This window comes from Plenodomus lingam (assembly GCF_022343315.1).
Source record: "Plenodomus lingam strain CAN1 chromosome Unknown contig_19, whole genome shotgun sequence".
In the NCBI taxonomy this organism is placed as follows: domain Eukaryota; kingdom Fungi; phylum Ascomycota; class Dothideomycetes; order Pleosporales; family Leptosphaeriaceae; genus Plenodomus; species Plenodomus lingam.
The window spans coordinates 171,179-189,933 of NW_027093936.1; the positions used below are offsets into that span (position 1 = coordinate 171,179).

At 54.5% G+C, this 18,755-nt stretch overlaps 5 protein-coding genes across 5 annotated transcripts; 2 read left to right on the forward strand and 3 right to left on the reverse strand.

The window, feature by feature from the left end:
- Positions 1–307: 307 nt before the first annotated feature.
- Positions 308–2,344, reverse strand: IAQ61_004059 (uncharacterized protein; the record flags this gene model as incomplete). Its single annotated transcript, XM_003838667.2, has 5 exons — positions 308–594; positions 653–1,163; positions 1,218–1,594; positions 1,662–2,085; positions 2,141–2,344. 5 exons carry the CDS (start codon positions 2,342–2,344, stop codon positions 308–310), a joined length of 1,803 nt encoding a protein of 600 aa, XP_003838715.2.
- A 1,627-nt stretch (positions 2,345–3,971) lies between these two features.
- On the forward strand, positions 3,972–9,247 carry IAQ61_004060 (uncharacterized protein). Its single transcript, XM_003838669.2, has 4 exons — positions 3,972–4,436; positions 4,567–4,956; positions 5,015–5,172; positions 5,221–9,247. Exons 1-4 carry the CDS (start codon positions 4,418–4,420, stop codon positions 8,665–8,667), a joined length of 4,014 nt encoding a protein of 1,337 aa, XP_003838717.1. The 5' UTR covers positions 3,972–4,417; the 3' UTR covers positions 8,668–9,247.
- A 564-nt stretch (positions 9,248–9,811) lies between these two features.
- IAQ61_004061 (uncharacterized protein) lies at positions 9,812–10,327 on the reverse strand (the record flags this gene model as incomplete). The annotated part of the gene is made up of 2 exons (XM_066096187.1): positions 9,812–10,138; positions 10,208–10,327. The coding sequence occupies 2 exons, from the start codon at positions 10,325–10,327 to the stop codon at positions 9,812–9,814; spliced, it is 447 nt and encodes a 148-aa protein (XP_065953505.1).
- Positions 10,328–11,259: 932 nt separating this feature from the next.
- Positions 11,260–12,482, forward strand: CAP2 (F-actin-capping protein subunit beta; the record flags this gene model as incomplete). The annotated part of the gene is made up of 4 exons (XM_066096188.1): positions 11,260–11,441; positions 11,553–11,852; positions 11,954–12,033; positions 12,091–12,482. The coding sequence occupies 4 exons, from the start codon at positions 11,260–11,262 to the stop codon at positions 12,480–12,482; spliced, it is 954 nt and encodes a 317-aa protein (XP_065953506.1).
- Positions 12,483–13,670: 1,188 nt separating this feature from the next.
- Positions 13,671–17,424, reverse strand: IAQ61_004063 (uncharacterized protein; the record flags this gene model as incomplete). The annotated part of the gene is made up of 2 exons (XM_066096189.1): positions 13,671–13,897; positions 13,950–17,424. 2 exons carry the CDS (start codon positions 17,422–17,424, stop codon positions 13,671–13,673), a joined length of 3,702 nt encoding a protein of 1,233 aa, XP_065953507.1.
- Positions 17,425–18,755: the final 1,331 nt, after the last annotated feature.

Sequence of the window (18,755 nt, forward strand, 5' to 3'; positions counted from 1 at the left end):
CCATCCCTATACCCCATACGCTACGCCGTTGATACCCAGGGAAACACTCCCGCTTCTGTTCCCATGTATACATGATCCCGTATCTCAGACGGAGATTTCACATGTCTATACTGTATGAAAAAGAAGAGAAAAAGAAGCGCACAGTCTGTATCCTCAGCTGTACGACCCGGAGAAAGAGAAAGAAAAAAAGTGGGTATCATGGAGAATGTGAAACAAAAGGGATGAGAAAAAGGTGGTTGCTGGGGAGGGGTGGTACACAAAATGAAGAAAGACAAAAGACACGCGACACGCAAGGACAACTCTTCCCTCAAGACATCCACAGCAATCTCTGGACAGACCGAACACCAGACCGAAACAAGGACCCAGGCACAGGCAGTTGTGCAGTCGGCGTGACACGTCGGCTCGCCTGCTCAAACGCCAACAGCGTGTTGCGCTCTCCCTCCTCCGTCTTGACATCAACCACACCATCGTCGGCCGCAGACGCCACACTCCCAACCCCACCTGTTGGATCCTCTATTTTAATTCTGCGCTGGCGTCCCCGCTTCTTCTTCTTCGATCCCCGCGGCCGTCCACGGCCCCGTTTTGGCAGTGCTGCTGGGTGGGGTCTTAGTAGGTGGTTTGCCGCTGGGGGAACTGGGTAGTGGATTCTCACCCGGAGAGGCGGCAGGTGGGGAGGCGGGTGCAGTGGCGCTGGTGGGCAGGTCGCCAATAGCGAGGTTGGCTGCGTCGAGGGGGGCCGGGGGACTACTGGGATCCTGGGTGATGGAGGGGTTTTCGGATTCGGATTCGATTTCGTCGTCGTTGAGGAGTTGGGCGGAGGGGGTGGAGGGGGTGGGGACGGTGGTGGGGGCGCAGGCGATAAGGTGGGAGCAGGAGAGGCAGTGAATGTCGACGTGCCAGGTGGTGTTGTTTTTGCGTTTGCGCTTGTCGGTGACGGTGAGGCGCGGTTCTTTGGTGTCGGATGTGCTGAGTGTGGCTTCGAACGAGTCTCTCCACTTGTCTTTGGATTTTTTTGACTGCGCCGGCGCATGTTGTTTATAGGCAGCTTTCCCGGCATGCTCCTCAAGACAGCGCGCATGTAAATAGATGGAGCAGGAGGGGCACTGTACAAGAGATTCGTCAGGATTGCTAGGCTTCTTGTCGACGCAGTATGTGTTTAGCTTCTACGTTCCGTTAGTGATGGAGGCAGAAATAGGGCCAAGGAGAGGATAACACACGGTCAATTGAGAGCCCTTGCGTTTGGTAATGTCCAGAGCCTGCCGCCAATACAGCTGATCGGGCGCCGGAAACTTTGAGCTGTCGGGGCTGTCATCCCAGTATATAACATCGGCAGCTCCTTGGACGCACTGGGCGTCGATAATGTCCATGTGATTGCTGACTATGAGCTCGCATTCGCCGTCATGTCGCTGTCGCCCCTCGGGAAGGTCTTCTGGCCGATATACCCAGTAGACGCGCAAGTAGACGTGTAGGGAATCACCAGCACGCACTTCGAGAACCTTGGCGATCCAGTGTTCGATGACTTCTCGTGTACCCGACTGATCTGCATCCTTCTTGATGAAGACAAAGTTGTTGATTTCGAATTCTTCGCCGCTGACTGTGTCCCGACATCAGCATGGGCTTCTCTGACCCCAAAAATAAATGGCAGGATAGGGGGCCATTACTAGTAAACTTGCGATAGCGCTGGGTGCTCTCCCACTCGCGCGCTGGCTCGACCTTGCAGTAGACGTCCGCCAGATCCGTTTCTGGGAAGGGATTCTCCTGCGCCACTTGGGCACTCATGGATGCGTTCTTGTAATTTTCGGTCGCTCTACTGGTTTTGATGGCTGTTTTCTGCTTCTCGGTGACTGGCTTGACGGCTTCTTTCTTGGGCTTGCGCCTGATAGCCGAAAGCTGGAATCCATCAAAGTCGTCGCGCAGGTCTATGGTAGACCAGTCGACCTTTGTGCTGGTCGTGCGTTTAGCGTGTAAAGCCGACAGAGGATCGCTGCTGGATTCCCGTAGCTCTTCGACCTTGCGTTTGCGTGCCATTGAAAAGAAGGGTTGCGAAGCGGGTGTGATTGAGTCAGGGAGAAGAGGAATGGATGGCTATATTCTGGTCAGAGCTAGGGAAGCAGCAGACCACATGGGAGACGTGGCGCACTGTCAGGAAGCTTGGTAGGGCTTGTCGTTGCGACTGCGCTCGGTCGCGAAACGAGTCAATGTTGGGAAAAGGCAGTGGGAGAGAAATGGGAGTCTTGCGTAAGATGGGAGTTTTTCTTTTTGAGAGAGTGGAGTGGGTTTCCACTTGACTTTGACGTTTTGGATGGGCGTCAGCGTGGTGTGGGCGCGACTTTGACGATGACATACAATTTGGTGGACGCGTTCGAGCTAGCGGGCTTTGGGTTTGGCCGATCATCCAACCGTGCACATGTCAATACTGCGTATTACATCACGTGCTGACGAGTTGCGCCCAGATGTCCAGATGTCCAGATGTCGGCCCAGTGCCGTACTCTATTGGGATGGGGTGCTGGGATCGGGCCGAGAAGAAGCCATGGACTAGAGTAGAGTAGAGTACTTACTACTACTACTACTACTACTACTACTACTACTACTACTACTACTACTACTACACCGTGCTCTAGGATACTCATGCGCTCAGGTAGTTTGAGTATCATGTGATTTGCCACTGCTACATCCTGGCTATGTTCATAGCACAAGACAAGTAACGTGATCCTCAAACTAGCCGAGATAACTAGTACGATGGAGTGCAGTCCACCATGGCAGACACATCCCTGCAGTGCCCTCCCTCGTCGGGACTCGGCAGTGGTAGCCGCATGTTTGTGATGGGCTGTTGGCTTTCCTGTTTGTTTCGTGCGTGGTGTGATGTTTGCATCGAGATTGGATGATGGCCACAAGCTGGGCAGTCAGTACTCTACCATAGGTGGCCATGAGCAAGGGCTTGGTTGGGAGACGTTGTGCTTGTACTTTCTCTCGGCCCCGGTTACTGGATTGGACCCCTGGAGACAGCTACCCGACGTACTCTACTGTACAAAGCTTCTCCCTGCTCGATGATGACGTTGTGCATGACGCGCGTGGAAAATAGGGTCGGCGGAAAATAAAGTCAAAAGAAGCTGGGCATGCATACCTGGGCATGTACCTACTCTACAAGACCTACCTCGAGGCAGCCTACTACCCAGATGCCATGGCAGGGTTCGGTGCATGTTCCCTGGCAGAGAAGGACACCGGGACAGGTAGCGGTATGTACAGTAGCTAGGTAAGCTACTACGCCATGTGCACGGTAGGAGTACATGCCTACACAGTCCACAAGGACCAGTCCGCAGTACTCTACGCGACCCCGTTTCCAGGGCGTCGGCATTCCTGCGTCCTACGACCAACCATCACAACAACACGGCGGTCAGAGCAGGCCAATTGCCGTTGTATTCTTTACCGTATTGTGCAAGACAATATACATGACAAATGGCGCCTTCGCCCAATCAGCAGGCGTGGGCGACATTTGGTGGGAATATGCTGCATTGGGAAGCTGCAAAGCACACACGCGGCCTCGCATCTCGCTCTGCCTGTCCAACTTTGCCCAACAGACGCAGGTACCAACAAGTAGGCACATACTCTATAGTAGGCACACCCTCCTCCCTACTACTACTACTACTACTACTACTACTACTACTACCTACCCACAAAGACTGTTGGCCTCCAGTGCGGCCTAGCAGGGTTGTTACTACTACTTTATAAGACTTCAGCTGTCTTTTGGTCGGACTACCTATGTATAGACCGTCTCACTGTACTCCAGCCACCCCTGTGCGGCGATCCCAAGCTTGCTTTCCCCATGCTTTCTTTTCGTCATTGTTCGTCCACTTCCAGTCCCAGACCCCTGTCCGCCGCGCGCCTGTGCCCAGCCAATTCCACAACACTCTAGTCGACCCTGGCTTGGTCTGGTAGACAGACGCACGCTGCGCGTCCACCGTCCACCGTCCACCGTCCACCGTCCACTGCCCTCTCCTCCTCCTCCCTCTGGCCGCCTGCCTCTCTTGTGTTGCTGCTTCTCCTCAAAAACAACAATCCCCAGTCATTCGCTATTGACATCTTCTGATCTTGCTTGCACGCCTGCAAACCTTGTTTCTTTCCCTCGCCCACCCCTCCTCCGTCCCCGTGCCCTTTTCTTCTTGCTCTTGTTCTTTTCTTCGCAGCCTGCATCTCTCCCATCCATTACAGCAGCGACGACCGGGGCGCGTGTAGACCGCGAGCACTTGCCGTGTCTCTCCCTCCCACTACCTATATCCCTACCGTACCTTCCTGCCTTCCTACCCTTCCTGCCTTCCTACCCTTCCTACCTTCCTAGCCAACCTGCCTGCCTGCCTGCCTGCCTGCCTGCCTGCCACATCCGTTGCAACCGAGACTCTATTGATCGCTCTTGCCCGTCATGGGTCGTCCAAAGAGAGGTAAACCATGGCCCCCCTCTCCCTCCATTGTCTTCCCCTCCCGCCATCCCTCGCTCGTACACCCACTCTTGATTCACCACATTGTCTGCGGCGAAACATTGACTAATGCTCCGTCCTCGTCCGCCCACAGTCCTCTCCTTCATGTCGCAATGGGGCGGCAATGCCCATGCACACAAGAATCCCCCGTCGGCTGGAGCCTCGCCTGGCCCAGCATCTCCTGCCCCCGCATCGCCTACCACGAAGCAACCGCCGGCCTCTGCCTCCTATAACCACTCAGCCACCGCTCCAGACTCCTTCTCGCCCCAGTCACACTCGCGCTCGCAGTCATTCCAGCGCGAACGCTCCGATTCGCGGGCCTCGCAGCGCCCCATGTCCATGATTCAAACCTATCAGCCTCCCGTCATGGAGGTCAGCCAGGACACCCTGCCAGAACTCCAGCGCATCTTCACCTTTCTCAACAGCCACTCGAACAAGCTGTACCAGGAGGGCTACTTTCTCAAGTTCCACGATAGCGACACACGTACGTGGCTCCTCTCCACGACCACCCGGGTTGGGATACTGACTGCTAGCCTGTGTAGGTGGCCGGCCTGCGCCGGATCGAAAATGGCAAGAATACTTCGTTCAGCTCGTAGGCACCATTCTTTCGCTGTGGGACGCAAGTGCACTAGACCAGGCTGGTGGTGACGCTGAAGTGCTGCCCAGCTTTATCAATCTGACCGACGCTGCAATTCACATGGTCCGTTTTCCGCTAATTACATGCACGTCAACTGGCTGACCGATCAAGGTCCCTTCGATGACGCTCAAGGATGGCAAGAAACTCGACAACATTCTCAGTGTGTCGACGGCCGCAAGCAACAAGTACCTTTTCCACTTCGACTCCTATCATGCGCTCTCCCAGTGGACGGCTGGCATTCGCCTCGCCATGTACGAACATACGACGCTGCAAGAAGCCTACACAGGGGCCCTGATTGCCGGCAAGGGAAAATCACTGAACAACATTCGCAGCATCTTGGACCGCCAATGTCACAAGTATGAAGATTGGGTCCGTGTTCGGTTTGGCGCAGGAACGCCCTGGCGCCGTTGCTGGTGCGTCGTATCTCCACCAGATCAAAAGGAGTACATGAAGCTGCAGAAGACGCAGAAGAAGGCCAATGTCTATGAACGTCCTACCGTCCTCAAGGGCGACATGAAGTTTTACGACACAAAAAAGGTCACCAAGAAGACAAAGCCCATTGCAACGGTAACGGAGGCATACTCTTGCTACGCAATCTACCCACAGTCGAAGCCGCTAATCGATCAATCCACCCTGGTGAAAATCGAGGGCAAGATCACGGTGCACTCGAACCCGGAAAGCACGACAGAAGGATTCGTCTTTGTCATGCCCGAGGCACGTCCAGCCGTGTCAGGTTTCGAGATTATGCTCCAGTTCCTCTTCCCCGTATTCGACACTTTCAACCTCTATGGACGGCCGAAGAAGCTCATTGCGGATGTTCTGGATGCTCGCGGTCTGATGTTTGCAATGCCATCTGACCGACGCTATGGCTACCTGGAACTGTGGGATGTCGTAGGCTTGATCAATACAGAAGGGAGCGCGAACTGGTCGGAGCGTCAATGGAGGAAGCAGCTCAAGGATCTGACTTCCACCCGCATGGCAATTGGTCCGGCTGACACGGATTCCGTGTACAGTAGGGCAAGCCGAAGGAACACGATCAGTCGCGCAGGCTTGAATTCGACTAGGACCACAAGATTCGAAGATCGCGGCTCTATCCGCTCGAATCCTTCCACACGCCAATCCTCTCCTACCAGACAGGCCCAGTTCGATCTGGAAGTCCCAGGCCCACGACGCGTCGGCACAGCACCTGCAGCCTCGCCATTTGCTAACCCTAAGCATCAACGTTCGGTGTCGGAGCAGATCAATGGCCAACATCAGTATCAAACCGCAGCTTCGAGACGCGCACAAAACCAAGTGGTCTATGAAGATGACCGTGCGCCGACACCACCTCCACATGGAACCTACAACGAAGCCAATAATCGCTCGTCTGCATCCTATGAGCCGTACGAGAATGATGAGAGTCCCGCCCACGAACCGCAAAATCTGCCACTCCCACCAACGGACGTTTCCGCGCCACCTCAAGGCCCCGTCGAGCTCCCACCACTTCACGCGCATGCGGCGAACCAAAAGCCCCCTGTCCGCCCCAATGTACCAACTACCATGATGCCCAACGCGGCTGTCGACCCTGCCACCTACCATCAGATGGCCGACGCTACGAATACTTCTCTCCCCACCGGCATAGCGGCCGCTGGTGCTGCGGCTGCATGGCGAGCCCAGGAAAGCTTACACAGCCGACGAAGCGGCGACTACAATGGAAACGGAGACCATAGTCAGCCATTGTATTTGAATTCTAACACCCGGCCACCGCCTTCGAACAACAATTCGGGCAATCGACTGTCAACGATTCCTGCGTCACCCTATGTTGAGCACTCGGAGTTCGTCCCGTCTCAGGCAACGTATGAGCCTACAGCTCCGCCTGTCCCAGAGCATACGGAGCTTCGGCAAGCATCGCCGAATCAAGAACTCCCGTATCGTCCGCGCTCTGAGAGCGCAAGTGTTCAACGTAAGCCAGTACCAGGTCGGTCCCCCCTAGCCCTATATGAGGATGACACCCACTCGACCAAAAGCTCAAGTCTCGACAGTATACGAAACGAGGTAGTCGATCCCGACGCTCTCGACGCTCTTGTCAGCAGTCCCGCGCTAGTGCGCCAGCACAGCACTTCTAGCAGCCGCTACGATGAAGACGATACCATGGCTTCGTCGGAGCCTGACTATGCCAGTGTGGCTAGTGAAGAGCCGCCGCCACCACCACGCAGGCTTCCGGAGAGGAGAGAAGACCGGCCAAGAAGTGGCGTTTTGAAGATTATTGGCGACCCGAACTATAAGCCCAAGGCCGAATTGGCAGCGGATGGAACCTATGTTACTAGTGGGGATGGCGCCCCAGTACCGGTCGATGTGCCCAAATTCGACTTTGGTCCTACCTATGCCCTAGGTTTCGATGAGAAGCGGCCTGGTACCAGTGGTACAATGACACAAATGTTGCACGACGACAGTGCCAATTCAAAGGAAAACCTGGCAACCACTCCGAACGAGCAGAGACGTCAATCGTACATTTCAGGGCGTAGTACGCCTAGTGGCGCGCTGCACATGCGCAGTGGTTCGCATTCGCCTCAGATCAACGACTCGCGACAGGTACCATGGCAGCCTGGCATGGCATCACCGCCACAGCCCGATAGGGAGAGGCTGGATCCCGAAGATTGGGTGATGCATCGTGCCACGCAGCAACCACAGGCTCTCATGTATGCACACAGAAGGGCCAAGTCGCATACTCCTCCTCCTTTTGGACGCTCGCACTCGGGAGACTGGAGTCAGTTCCGACACAGTCCGGACGGCGGCTCTCCAGGGCCCCGCCCTTTGAGTCGGCCTCTTAGCAGGCCCCAATCTCGTGGCGCGGAATTGCTTCTTGACCAGCGGTCGACCAACTTGACGGCGCGCGAGCAAGAACAAGTAGCGCGCATGACTGGCACTCCCCTGTTGGATCTGTCGCAAGAGCCTAAGAACTTGCAGAAGCCTGCTCCGACAGGACTGACTGGCTATATTGACTTTCGCGAGAGGGAGAAGGCAGCAGTGAAGGCGAATCGCCAAGGCCACTCTTCCAGTATGCAAGCAGAAATTGATAGGAGGACATTGCAAGCCCAGCATCGCCAGATGATGGAGACTCAACAACGTCAGCGTGCATACATGGAAGAGCAGCAGCAAGCCATGCAGCAGCAATACGCCATGGCTCAGAGCAATTATGCACCTAGCGTCATGGGCACACCAAGCGTCATGGGCGCTCCCAGTGTCATGGGTGCCCCCAGCGTCATGGGCATGCCCACGGGTCCAGGAACTCCCCAGGGGATGGTGGGCATGGCATACACGACACCCAGCCCTTTGCTGTTCCAGCAACAACAATACTTTCCCCAACAGGCTGCGACACCGCACATGAGCATCCCCGGTGCCTGGGTCTCGCCCAGCCCACAGACGGCTCAAGGACAGTACTTTACGCATCCGGGTGCACAGCAGGGCATGGGCAACATGGGCTATCAACAACAAATACCGGTCACACAAGCTTATGGAGCGAGTTTTGACCAGGCGCAGGCGGTGAAGAATGCACAGCAGCAGCAGGGTCGGCGGTAGTTGTAGGATGGAAAACACAAAAGCATTATTAGACATGAAGTTGCTGAAGCAAGGTGTCGGGTAATCAAGGGGTTTCAAGGGGGGTTGCAGAGATGATTAATTCTTTGTGGGGTAGAGGTTGGTGGCATATTGGGCATTTGGCATTGAGCATTGAGCATTGGGCGTTTAGCGTTTAGCGTTTAGCGTTTGGAAGATACGATGGTATTGGAGTTTTGCATTTGTATATGTGTTGAACGGTGGTGGTTTTTTATGCCCGTTTTGGGTTGTGATTGCTTGACAAGAGAGAGAGAGTGTGTGAACTTGACAATTTTTTTTCGTTGGCGTGGTAATAAAGTTCATTCGAGTTGAGTGTTTAGTGATGGTCTCTATGCAAAGACTATAGATGGTGTGCTCGGGCTACTTTATGAGACTATGTTTTTCAAGGGGTGGGGGTCTGGACGGTGAAGCAACTTGGATTAGCATGGGACTGTGAATCAGACAATCTTGCAGCCTCGATGAAATTATATTTGGACAGGTTCAATGTGTATGGAAATCAGTATATTAGATCTAGAAGGTCATGGGTATCGCGTTTGAAGTGCTTTGGCTTTTTTGTAAGGGGGAGGTGGATGGGATGGGAGTGGGCTAGTTGAGGCTCTGGTTGGAACTGCGGTGGTTGATGGGGCGAGGGTGGAAGTATGGTATCATGGGTGTTTGATTTCATGTAGAGGGGTGGATGGGATGATTAGGTAAACGGTTTGAATAGTGGAGATTCAGGCTGAGATCCATGTAGGTAATATGCCCGCACTCCTTCCTGCCTCCACTCGTGCCTCCACTCTCATGCCTTCGAGAAACTAGGACTGGACAAGACATCCACCCGTTACGCCCGGGGATTTTCCTTCCTCTCAGAGAGATACATAGCCCAGACTATCTAAAGAAATCCACCAAGGCAAAAATTCCACCCTGAAAACGCACACCGAACATGTGAATGCGCCCGAGGGCAACAACTTGGGCAGTCGATGCGATTGCTGCACTCGGCGGAGCGAAGACAAGCAAAAACATGTCTAAATCTCATCGACAGCAGGTTCCTCCGGCCCATTCTCACTAGGAGAAGTCCCATCCTTTTCATCCTCCGACTCGACTTTAACGCTAGCTAAATCCCACACCATCAGCACAATCCAGGGTTACAGCAAACAAGCCTACACATCGACTTACACTTGGCCCGGCTCTTCTTCTTGGGCGAAGCCAAATCACCATCGACATCCTGCTTCTTGGCCGCGCGCTTGCGGGGCGTGGCGGTCTTCTTGGGAGTCGGCTCGTCTTGGTCGCCGTCGTCGGTCTGGAGGGCCTTTTTGCGGTTGGCTTTTTTGGGGGTGGCGGGGGGAGCGGTGCCGTCGGTTGGGGTGATGAGTTTGGCTTTTAGCTTGGCCCAGGCGTTGCTGGCGGAGCGGTGGTTGCTCATTCCCGCGAAGGCGGCGAGTTTTTCGTAGTCGATCTGGGAGGGGGGGGGGGGGGGGTTGTTAGTTGGGGTTGGGATGGTGTGGGGAGCGCGGGGGGGATGTACCTCTGGAGGACCGGATTTGAGGGATTGCATGGCCCAGCCGAGGAGCATGAGCTCGCGCTCGGTGAAGTGGGGAGAAGGGTTGGCGGAGACAGGGGCGGTGGCCTTTTCGGTGTCGGACATGTTGGTGGTGGGGGTGTTGGGGATGTGGGGGAAGTAAGTGAGAAAGTGTGTTGGCAGATGGGAGGTTGTGCAGAGCAGAGTGATGTGGATGAGAAGAGAGAGAGAGAGAGGATTATGTGCGGGGGGATGCAGGCTTTATGTGTGTTTCCTTGTGGTGAGTGTCTAGTGTGTTGATGATTAAGGTGAAGGTGAATGCGTGCATGTCTGCTGATGTCCGGCTCATACCAGCCTCACCTTTGCAGTAAGTGGAGCAAACCAGTAGAGACATGCCGCAGATTGCACTACTAACTACTATTACCTACTTTCTGGGCGCTGGAGAAGGTCTACATGGCATGTTTAGGTGATGGTGAAGGTTGATTTTGCAAACTGTCACGTCACAATGGGAAAGTGCACGTGGATTCATTTCTGCCGAAGATTTGTTCTCTATATTCTAGTACTGAGATTACATGTATACTCCCGTCGTGGATGGAGGAGATGTCATGAGATAGTATGCTTGAAGGGTCGTAAGCTGCTCAGTCTGGGTGAGAGTAGGGAGAGGGACACGGACATGAAACCAGCAGGAGCGGCCATGATGAGGTCACCACTGGCAAACGCTTGTAACAAGATGCACATACACTTGCGTTGCCACCCTTTTACACAACGTGATTGCAGCGACATTGTATGTCTCTCGAACTGCACCATAAACTGAGAGTGACGAAAGCTCTAGACAGCAAGAGTAGACATCGTCGTACCTAAGCACCAAGGGACATGAAAAAATAACCAACAAGCAGACCTCCAGCTAAGCACATGCAAACTCGGAAGAATTGCTCCTTCCAAAGTATCCCAACCTCGAACCTAGACTTGTTGTTCGACATTACTGGGCAAATCGACATAACCAAATCGACACAACCTTTTATAGTCGCACAAGAGACGAGAGACGCCGGATTCCCCAAATGGGCGACTATCCTGACTCGCGCGCCAGCCGCCGCCCCGCCGACCACATTGAGCCGGTGGAGATGGAGGGGTCGGGCCAACTGCGAGCTAGACAACAACACGTCCCACCACAAGCCAACACCAGCCCCGAGGCCTACCGCAGACTCTACCACAAAATGGCTGACCCGATCGACTCTGCCCTGTAAGTTGGATGGCACATTCTTTTCTTACCTGCAGATCCCAGGCCATTGTGTTTCGGAGACGAACACAAAAACACGACCATGTACCCGACTGGTTCACTGACATCCAACAGAGACCTCCTCCGCCGCCTCAACCCCTCCGACGTCCAACGCAACGTCAGCACCATCATCTCCCTCAACCCCTCGCTAGAAGAAGACCTCCTCGAATCCGTCGACATTCCCCTGACCGTCAAGAAGTGCTCAAAGACCAAACGCGACTTCCTCTGCTGCGACTACAACCGTGATGGAGACAGCTGGCGCAGTCCGTGGAGCAACGAGTTTGAGCCCCCGATTGAAGAGGGCGTGACTCCGAGCGAGAGGGTCCGCAAGATGGAAATCAAGGCAAATGAGGCCTTTGATGTGTATCGCGAGTTGTGAGTACTTCCCATGCAACGCCAACCCAGCGTCTAGCCGCGCATGAACCAGGAAATTAAAGAGAGAGAGAGAGTCCCGGCTAACGATGAACGCGGCCTAGATACTTTGAAGGCGGCATATCAAGCGTATACCTCTGGGACATGGACGACGGTTTCGCCGGCTGCGTCCTCCTCAAAAAAGGTAACAACCCCCTCGCTTCTTCCCCCCAACCCCCATATCTAAAACTAACCCCTCTAGCCGTAACCCCCTCCCCCACCTCCACCGGCTCCTGGGACTCAATCCACGTCTTCGACGCCCAAGACCGCACCCGCACCGCCCACTACAAACTCACATCCACCGTCATCCTCTCGCTCGGCACCTCGTCCCCGTCCATCTCCGCCCTCGACCTCTCGGGCAACATGGTGCGCCAGGTAGAAGCCGATCTGGCCGTCGAAGACGACACGTCGCACGTGGCCAATATTGGAAAGATGGTGGAGGATATGGAGCTCAAGATGCGGAATCTGTTGCAGGAGGTGTATTTTGGGAAAGCAAAGGATGTTGTGGGGGATTTGAGGAGTGTGCAGGGGTTGAGTGGGGTGCAGAGGGATCGGGCGACGCAGAGGGAGATGATTAGTAGCATGGCAAGGTAGATGGTGAGCAAGTGCTTGGCTGTGGTGTGAGGAGTGGTTTGTTTTGTATGCGGGGAGATGGATGGAATGGATCATGTTTGATGTCGTGCATATATACAAGAGCTTACACACTGACTCCTTGACTTTTCCTTCCTCCAACCCTGAACGATGACACTCTCTGACTCTGACTCGAAGAATCCCTTCAACACACATTCTACATTCCCACCCCTCTCCTTCTCTTCTCCTCCTCTCTCACACTCCCCCTCACACTACCAACAAAACCACCCCATCCCCAACCCCTTGGTATCACAAAAAAAAAAGCAAGATACAAGTATGTGTGCGTATGCAAGTGTGTGTGGGAGAAAAAGCACGACATTCAAAAAAAAGCCCATCGTCAGTCGGTGTACCGCACTTGGCACTCCCGCCACACCACGCCACACACCACACACACCAACCATCCAACCAACAAAGTAAACACTACACACCAGCACACTCGACCCCCTCCCTCCTTCATTCCCGTTTTCGTCTCCCCCATTCCCCTCCCAAATACAAATACAAACAAAAGACGAAAAAATTAAAAGCACACGGCTCGAATAGTGCATATTGTAAGTTAGGTATAACAAACCAACAAACCAACCCAAAAGAAAAAAACAAAAAGAGATAAGAGGTCGGACTGGGTATCCTGCCAAACAAGCAAGCAAAGCATTTTGGAAAAAGACGGGACAGGAAGGGACAAGACAAGACAAGAAAAAAAGAAGCAAATATGATATACCGGGGAAGAAGAAGAAGAAGAAGAAGAAGAAGAAGAAGAAGAAGAAGAAGAAGAAGAAAGAAAAACACTGAGTGTCATGTTTCTTCAAAAAAGTTGAGAAAAAAATTACTCTTCCACTACTGCCCGGTAGGTTTGCTACTTTGTTGCTTTGTTTTTTGCAGGTACGACGGATTTGGCTGCCGTTTTGGGCGTCTTTGCCTTGCTTCTGGTTTCACGCCTGTCCGAATGTCTGGAAGAGGCAGGGTAGGAGTCGTATTATACAACTTCCCCAGGTCAGGCTGGAAAAGTCCATCTGGACTCCTCATCCTTGCTCTTGGCCTTGGCCTCACAAGCCGCGCGCTTCTTCGCACGTCTCCCATCACTTCCATCGAACAAAAACTCGCCAAACTCCCTCTACACCTGCACTTCCTTCTTGCCAGCCTTCCAAACCATGTCTTCTATATGGCTGGCGCCCTCGGACCCGACAGCGTACCAAACAGTTGCTCAGGCGGCAGACGGCCTACGTTGCCTAACCGGTCGGGGTAGGACTGCGGGGCAGGTGAGTAGCCCTGTGCTCGTTTGCGGAACCATTCGAGAATGATGCCAGCCACGACGAGGAGGAAAGTACAGGCGAGGGCGATGGCGAGGCCGATTAGGACAATGGCCCAGAGGGCAAGGTGGTTTCCTAGTGTTACGTTAGATATTGTCATCATAGTTATTCCTGCATGGAGACCTACTGGATTGCATGAAAAAGTAGTTGGGGTTCTCGACGAAAATGGACGACAGACTACCGGGCTCCGTCTCGCCGTCTTGGCCCTTCGTAGCGAGCAGGAACGGAATGAGCGATGTCCCGTTGAACAAGGCGGCAGATGCAGTGCCAAAATTGCCAGTAGTGATGTTGATGGACCCCATGAGCAAGAGATCTTGTCTTGAATCGATAATGTCCGCCTGCCCATGCTCCTCTGATAGACTGACCACTTGGATACCACGAATATCTGTGTTGGCACCAAACATGGCGCTGTCCACAGCAGTCCATTTCTGGCCGTCAAATCGCTGCAAGTAAGCAGCACCGTCAGCACCTTGACCCGCCGCCCATAGCTCGTCTCCACTGTCAGTAGCAATGGTCAGAGCCTTGACTGGGCCAGGGAGCTTGTCAGCATCAGTGATCATGGCAAACTGGCCGTTGCTCGAGTCGAAACTCATAATGGTAGTCGTGTTGTCATTGGACGTCAAATTTCCAGCAATGAGCAACCTCGTGTCTGCGATCCATATAAGCGACGACACCTGCCCACCAAGATCGTTTCCTGGAGCAGTCCATTGGCTACGCTCCGTGTTCCAAACGCAGACGGCTGCACAGGTCAGAGCGCCAGCCGATTGGAAGACACCGGCAACATAAACATCATTTGACTTTGGTCGTGGTGCAATCGCATTGACGGTGACGTTGATACCTTGAAGCGGAGGCGGCTGAATGTCGGCGAACTTGTTTCCCGCGAGATCGTAGGCCACCACTCCAGCGACACGGTCATCGTTGATACGGCCGGTAACCCGGCCACCAGCAAACAGGACAGTATCCTGTACAGCAACAGTGGCAAAAGTCGAGTTTGCGTCCAGCTCGTCTCCAAATCCGGTGATTTTGTTGGCGTCATTCCCATCAATGATGAGCAGATTGGTAATGTTTTGGTCGTCAGCACCAGTCGTAGCAAAGTGACCAGCAAGGATGGTCTTGTTCATGTTGTTCTCCTTGTAAAAGGTACCGGTGCGAATTCCCGTCGTGTTCATGTTCTGACCTTCGGTGATAGCACGCTTGCGGAGAGATGCTTGCTGTTCCTGGGCTCGGATGTCAATAGGAAGTGGACGTAGTGCAAGGTGGCTGCCGCTCTTCAGCTCTGCGCTCCCACTAGCAAGAAGAGCACCAGACGAGACGGAGCCTCCGAACCATCGCTCGCCTCCAGGAACGTCCGCATACGTCATTAGCCTTCCTGACATGGCAAGTGAGTAAAAGTCCAAGTTGTGGAGCCAATTGCTACGTGATGGTACCCAGACTGCAAAATCGTTGACAGCCGTGGCCTCGTTGTCATCAAATGCATTGACACGGCTGAAGAAGCCGCTGACGGCCAAGACTTCCTCTGGGACGTTGTCGGTAACATTGAGGATAAAGGGCACAAGGTACAAAACGACACCATCGACGCCAGCACCAAGTGGTCTCCACGCATTGTCGGTGTAAGCGGCTACGCCATTCAAGCCCGGGACACTGTTGTCGCCAGTGTTGGTGAAGTTGCCGCCCACGTAGACAGTAGTATCATTGTGGAACAAAGTCATGACCTGGCTGTTCAATCCTTGTTTAGCAAGCGCAGTTGGTTCTCGTGCCCCTTCCTGGATGCGGAATATGTTGTTGCGGCCGTCATCGGATGAGAAGTTGCCGCCAACGTACAAGGTCTGACCATCGACGGCCAGTGTGATGACGGGAGCCTTCTCACGGGGAGACAGGCTAGCACCAGCTGCGTTGATGACGGAATCGGAGAAGTCGTTTGCGTCGGGTCTCTCGCCAGGCTTGTACTCGAATATGCCGTTTAAATTGCCAGATGTGGCCCGCAAAAGGGTAAACCGGACTCTCTGTGCGACGAGCGTTAATGGCGAAGGACCTTGCCCAGCAGCGGGCCGAAGTACGACAGAAGGCCGAGTGCCGCTGGTGGCATCAATGAAGCCATTGTACACCTCGTCGTATTTGTCGAAATTGTTGGTCTGCCACAGTTCCGAGAAGTCATTCCCGTCACCCATCGTCGTTGAGACATTGACTCGACCACGGGAACCGCAGGTGCCATCGCCCTGGCAGCCAGGTGTGTAGATTGTGACGGAGTAATTGCCAGACTGTCTGATGTCGGGAAAGAAGGTTACAGTGGCTGCTTCGGTATCCACGGGCGTTCCTTGGAGAACGGCGGTGAGATATTGGGAGGTGCTATCTTGCGATGGAGTGACCTGCCATGGTCCCGTGGAGGTTGCCTCGGATCGGGCTCCAGAGGAGCCGCAGTTCTCCGGCTCGTTGAAGTCGTTGATGGCGTACGAGTACATTGCTTCCTGAAGCAGCTGGATGCCATTTAGGCCAGCTCCTTGACCATACCAGTCCGAAATATCGATTCGAAAAGAGTTCATGCCGACGACATTAACGAAGGTGAAATCCTGTACGGTTGTGTTGCCTTGTGGGAGAGGGCACCTCGCGTCGCAGTAGGCTTTTCGTCCTGTCGCCGGGTCCACATACGTCATGTTCAAGATGCCACCATCGGGAAGGGCCGTGAAGCGGAAGGTCTTGGTGCCGCGCCCTTGGATATCCGTATTCCACAGTTTCAGATGAGTCGGTTCGAAGCCAAAGCCAAAGTCGGCCTTCCAGAAGCCCGGCGAGGTGTCGGCGAGCAGCCACGTCTGATCTGGGCCCTGGGTACTGAAGTCGCTCTTGCAGGCGATGTTTCTGGGGTCCGTGAGTCCTGGGAGACCGGAGCTTGTCTGAGCGGAGATCCTGGCATTGCCGACAGGAATCGTCTGCGTATTATTCTCGGCGGAGACGGTGGCATTGACCGATCCTAGACCGTTGAATTCCCCAGCGAAGATGAGATTGCCATTGGGTGCACGGACAATGGAGTTGATGGGTCCGTTGAAGCCATTGAAGGACAGGTCCTGCCATCCATCCTTCCAGATGATGGCATTACTCGAATTCTTGCCGGTGAATACTCCGCCAACGTAGATTTGTTCATTATCTCTATCACAATAGAGTGTATTAGCAGTGCCATCGAGGCCGGTTAAGGCGTCCACATTGCCATTCGTCGGGTCGAGCAGCGCAATGCCTCCGGGGGTCTGCATCGGCCCAACGCTGGTGAAGTTACCGGCAAAAACAACGCGCTCAGCGCCATTGATTTGCAGGGAGCACATGGCCTTGATGTCGGCATCGGTGACGTTGATGGTCGCAAACACGCCATTAGGATATCGCGAAAGGAGGGCGCCATTGCGGCCGGGGTACTGCTGGCTCTGTCCTTCGTACTCGTACAGCGAGATGGAGTCGAAGTCGCCCGTGAATGCGATCCGTCCCAGTTCGGTCAGCTCGAGGTTCGGCGACGGGACAGGCCGGAATGTGTATGCGGTGGCAGTGGGTGACGCAATGAGCAGCGAGAGCGCAAGCTTGCCGGCCCCCGTGCGCAGGAGGGCAGCGAAGGACTCCCTCATGGCGACGGCAGAGCGGCGGGCCTTCACGGGAGGAGGAGGGTGAGGAGGAGGAATACTATGCGTCGTGTGAAGGTGCGAGAGTGGAGTTGGGTGCTGGCTATGAGGTGGCCGACTGGGGTGACATGGGCGTTAGCGAGCGAACTCGGTGTGTTTGCTGACGGGGGGAGAAATCGCGATCGTTGATCCAGGAGAGAAGACAGGCCCGGTTGGATGATATGATGGCAATGTTCTGGCAGCTGGCAGTCACCCCCCAGCGCGCGCTGGCCTGTTCCGGTGGGAGGGTAGGGCGCGAGTACTGCAAACGTCGTGTTGGAGGAAACGGTAGCGCTGGTCGGCCGTGGCAGTGACTTTGGGTCGCTCCTTCCTGGAAGAGGTGTGCGATACCTGATGCACGGGTGAAGGACAGCCCGTCGGCCGGTACTATGGTGGCTTGGCAACTTCGGCGTGACAGAAGTAGGTAAGCAAGTAAGTAGGTAGGTAGATAGATAGATAGATAGGTGATGGTGGGAGTGTATGCCTGAGTGACGGCAATGTATTAGGTGCAACGTGCTGATAGACAGGCGAAGGGGGTGTGCTTTCTGAAACGAATGACTGAGGTGAGGGAGTGACTTGGACGCGCACGCGGGCGGGGACGGGGGGGGGGTGGTTGAGTGACGACCGCCTGGATATTGGAGTGTTCGCTGGCCGATGAACAGAGGTCAGAGAGAGGGAGAAGAGAGGAATAGCTTATCGAGAAGATCCGTCAACCAGCAGTGGACCGCCGGTTCCTCTCACAAGGGGCGCACCGGACACGAATTGCGCCGTTCGTGTGTGTGTGTGTGTGTGTGTGTGGGTAAAATGGTAAAATGAGTAAATGAGGAGAGCTTGGGTGGAGTTGGCGTAGCGACGGCTGATTGGCGTGGAATTTGCACTAGCCCACCCGAGCTCATCTATTGGCGTGCACGCTTGGAGCCTGTTGCAACTATTCACGGTACCCGATATGTGTACCTATCCAACAACCAAACTCTGAGGAACCAAGTGCAGATTCGAGGTTGCGTAGGAACAGTGTACAGTGCCAACAACCCGAAATCGAATCGTGAGAGCTGACGGACAATGAGAAGTGCGAGGACCGAGCGGGAGTGGGCAGTGGCGATCGCTACCTAGCTAACAACCTCGCCTTGGCCTGCCCTGCCCTGCCCTGCCCTGCGCCCCTTTATCCTCGCCCGTTACACTTCAACAGTACCTACCTCGTACTCTGTCACTCAATCAAGGGTACTCCATTCACTACTCTAGATGCCTTTACCGTTGGTTGCGCATCCATCGTCATCGTGGCTGGAGTTACACGACACTCC

Excerpts from the sequence above, each read along its gene's own strand:
- IAQ61_004060 (XM_003838669.2), top strand. Across the intron at positions 4,957-5,014 it reads GTTCCACGATAGCGACACAC|GTGGCCGGCCTGCGCCGGAT; the intron begins GTACGTGGCTCC and ends TAGCCTGTGTAG. Across the intron at positions 5,173-5,220 it reads CCGACGCTGCAATTCACATG|GTCCCTTCGATGACGCTCAA; the intron begins GTCCGTTTTCCG and ends TGACCGATCAAG.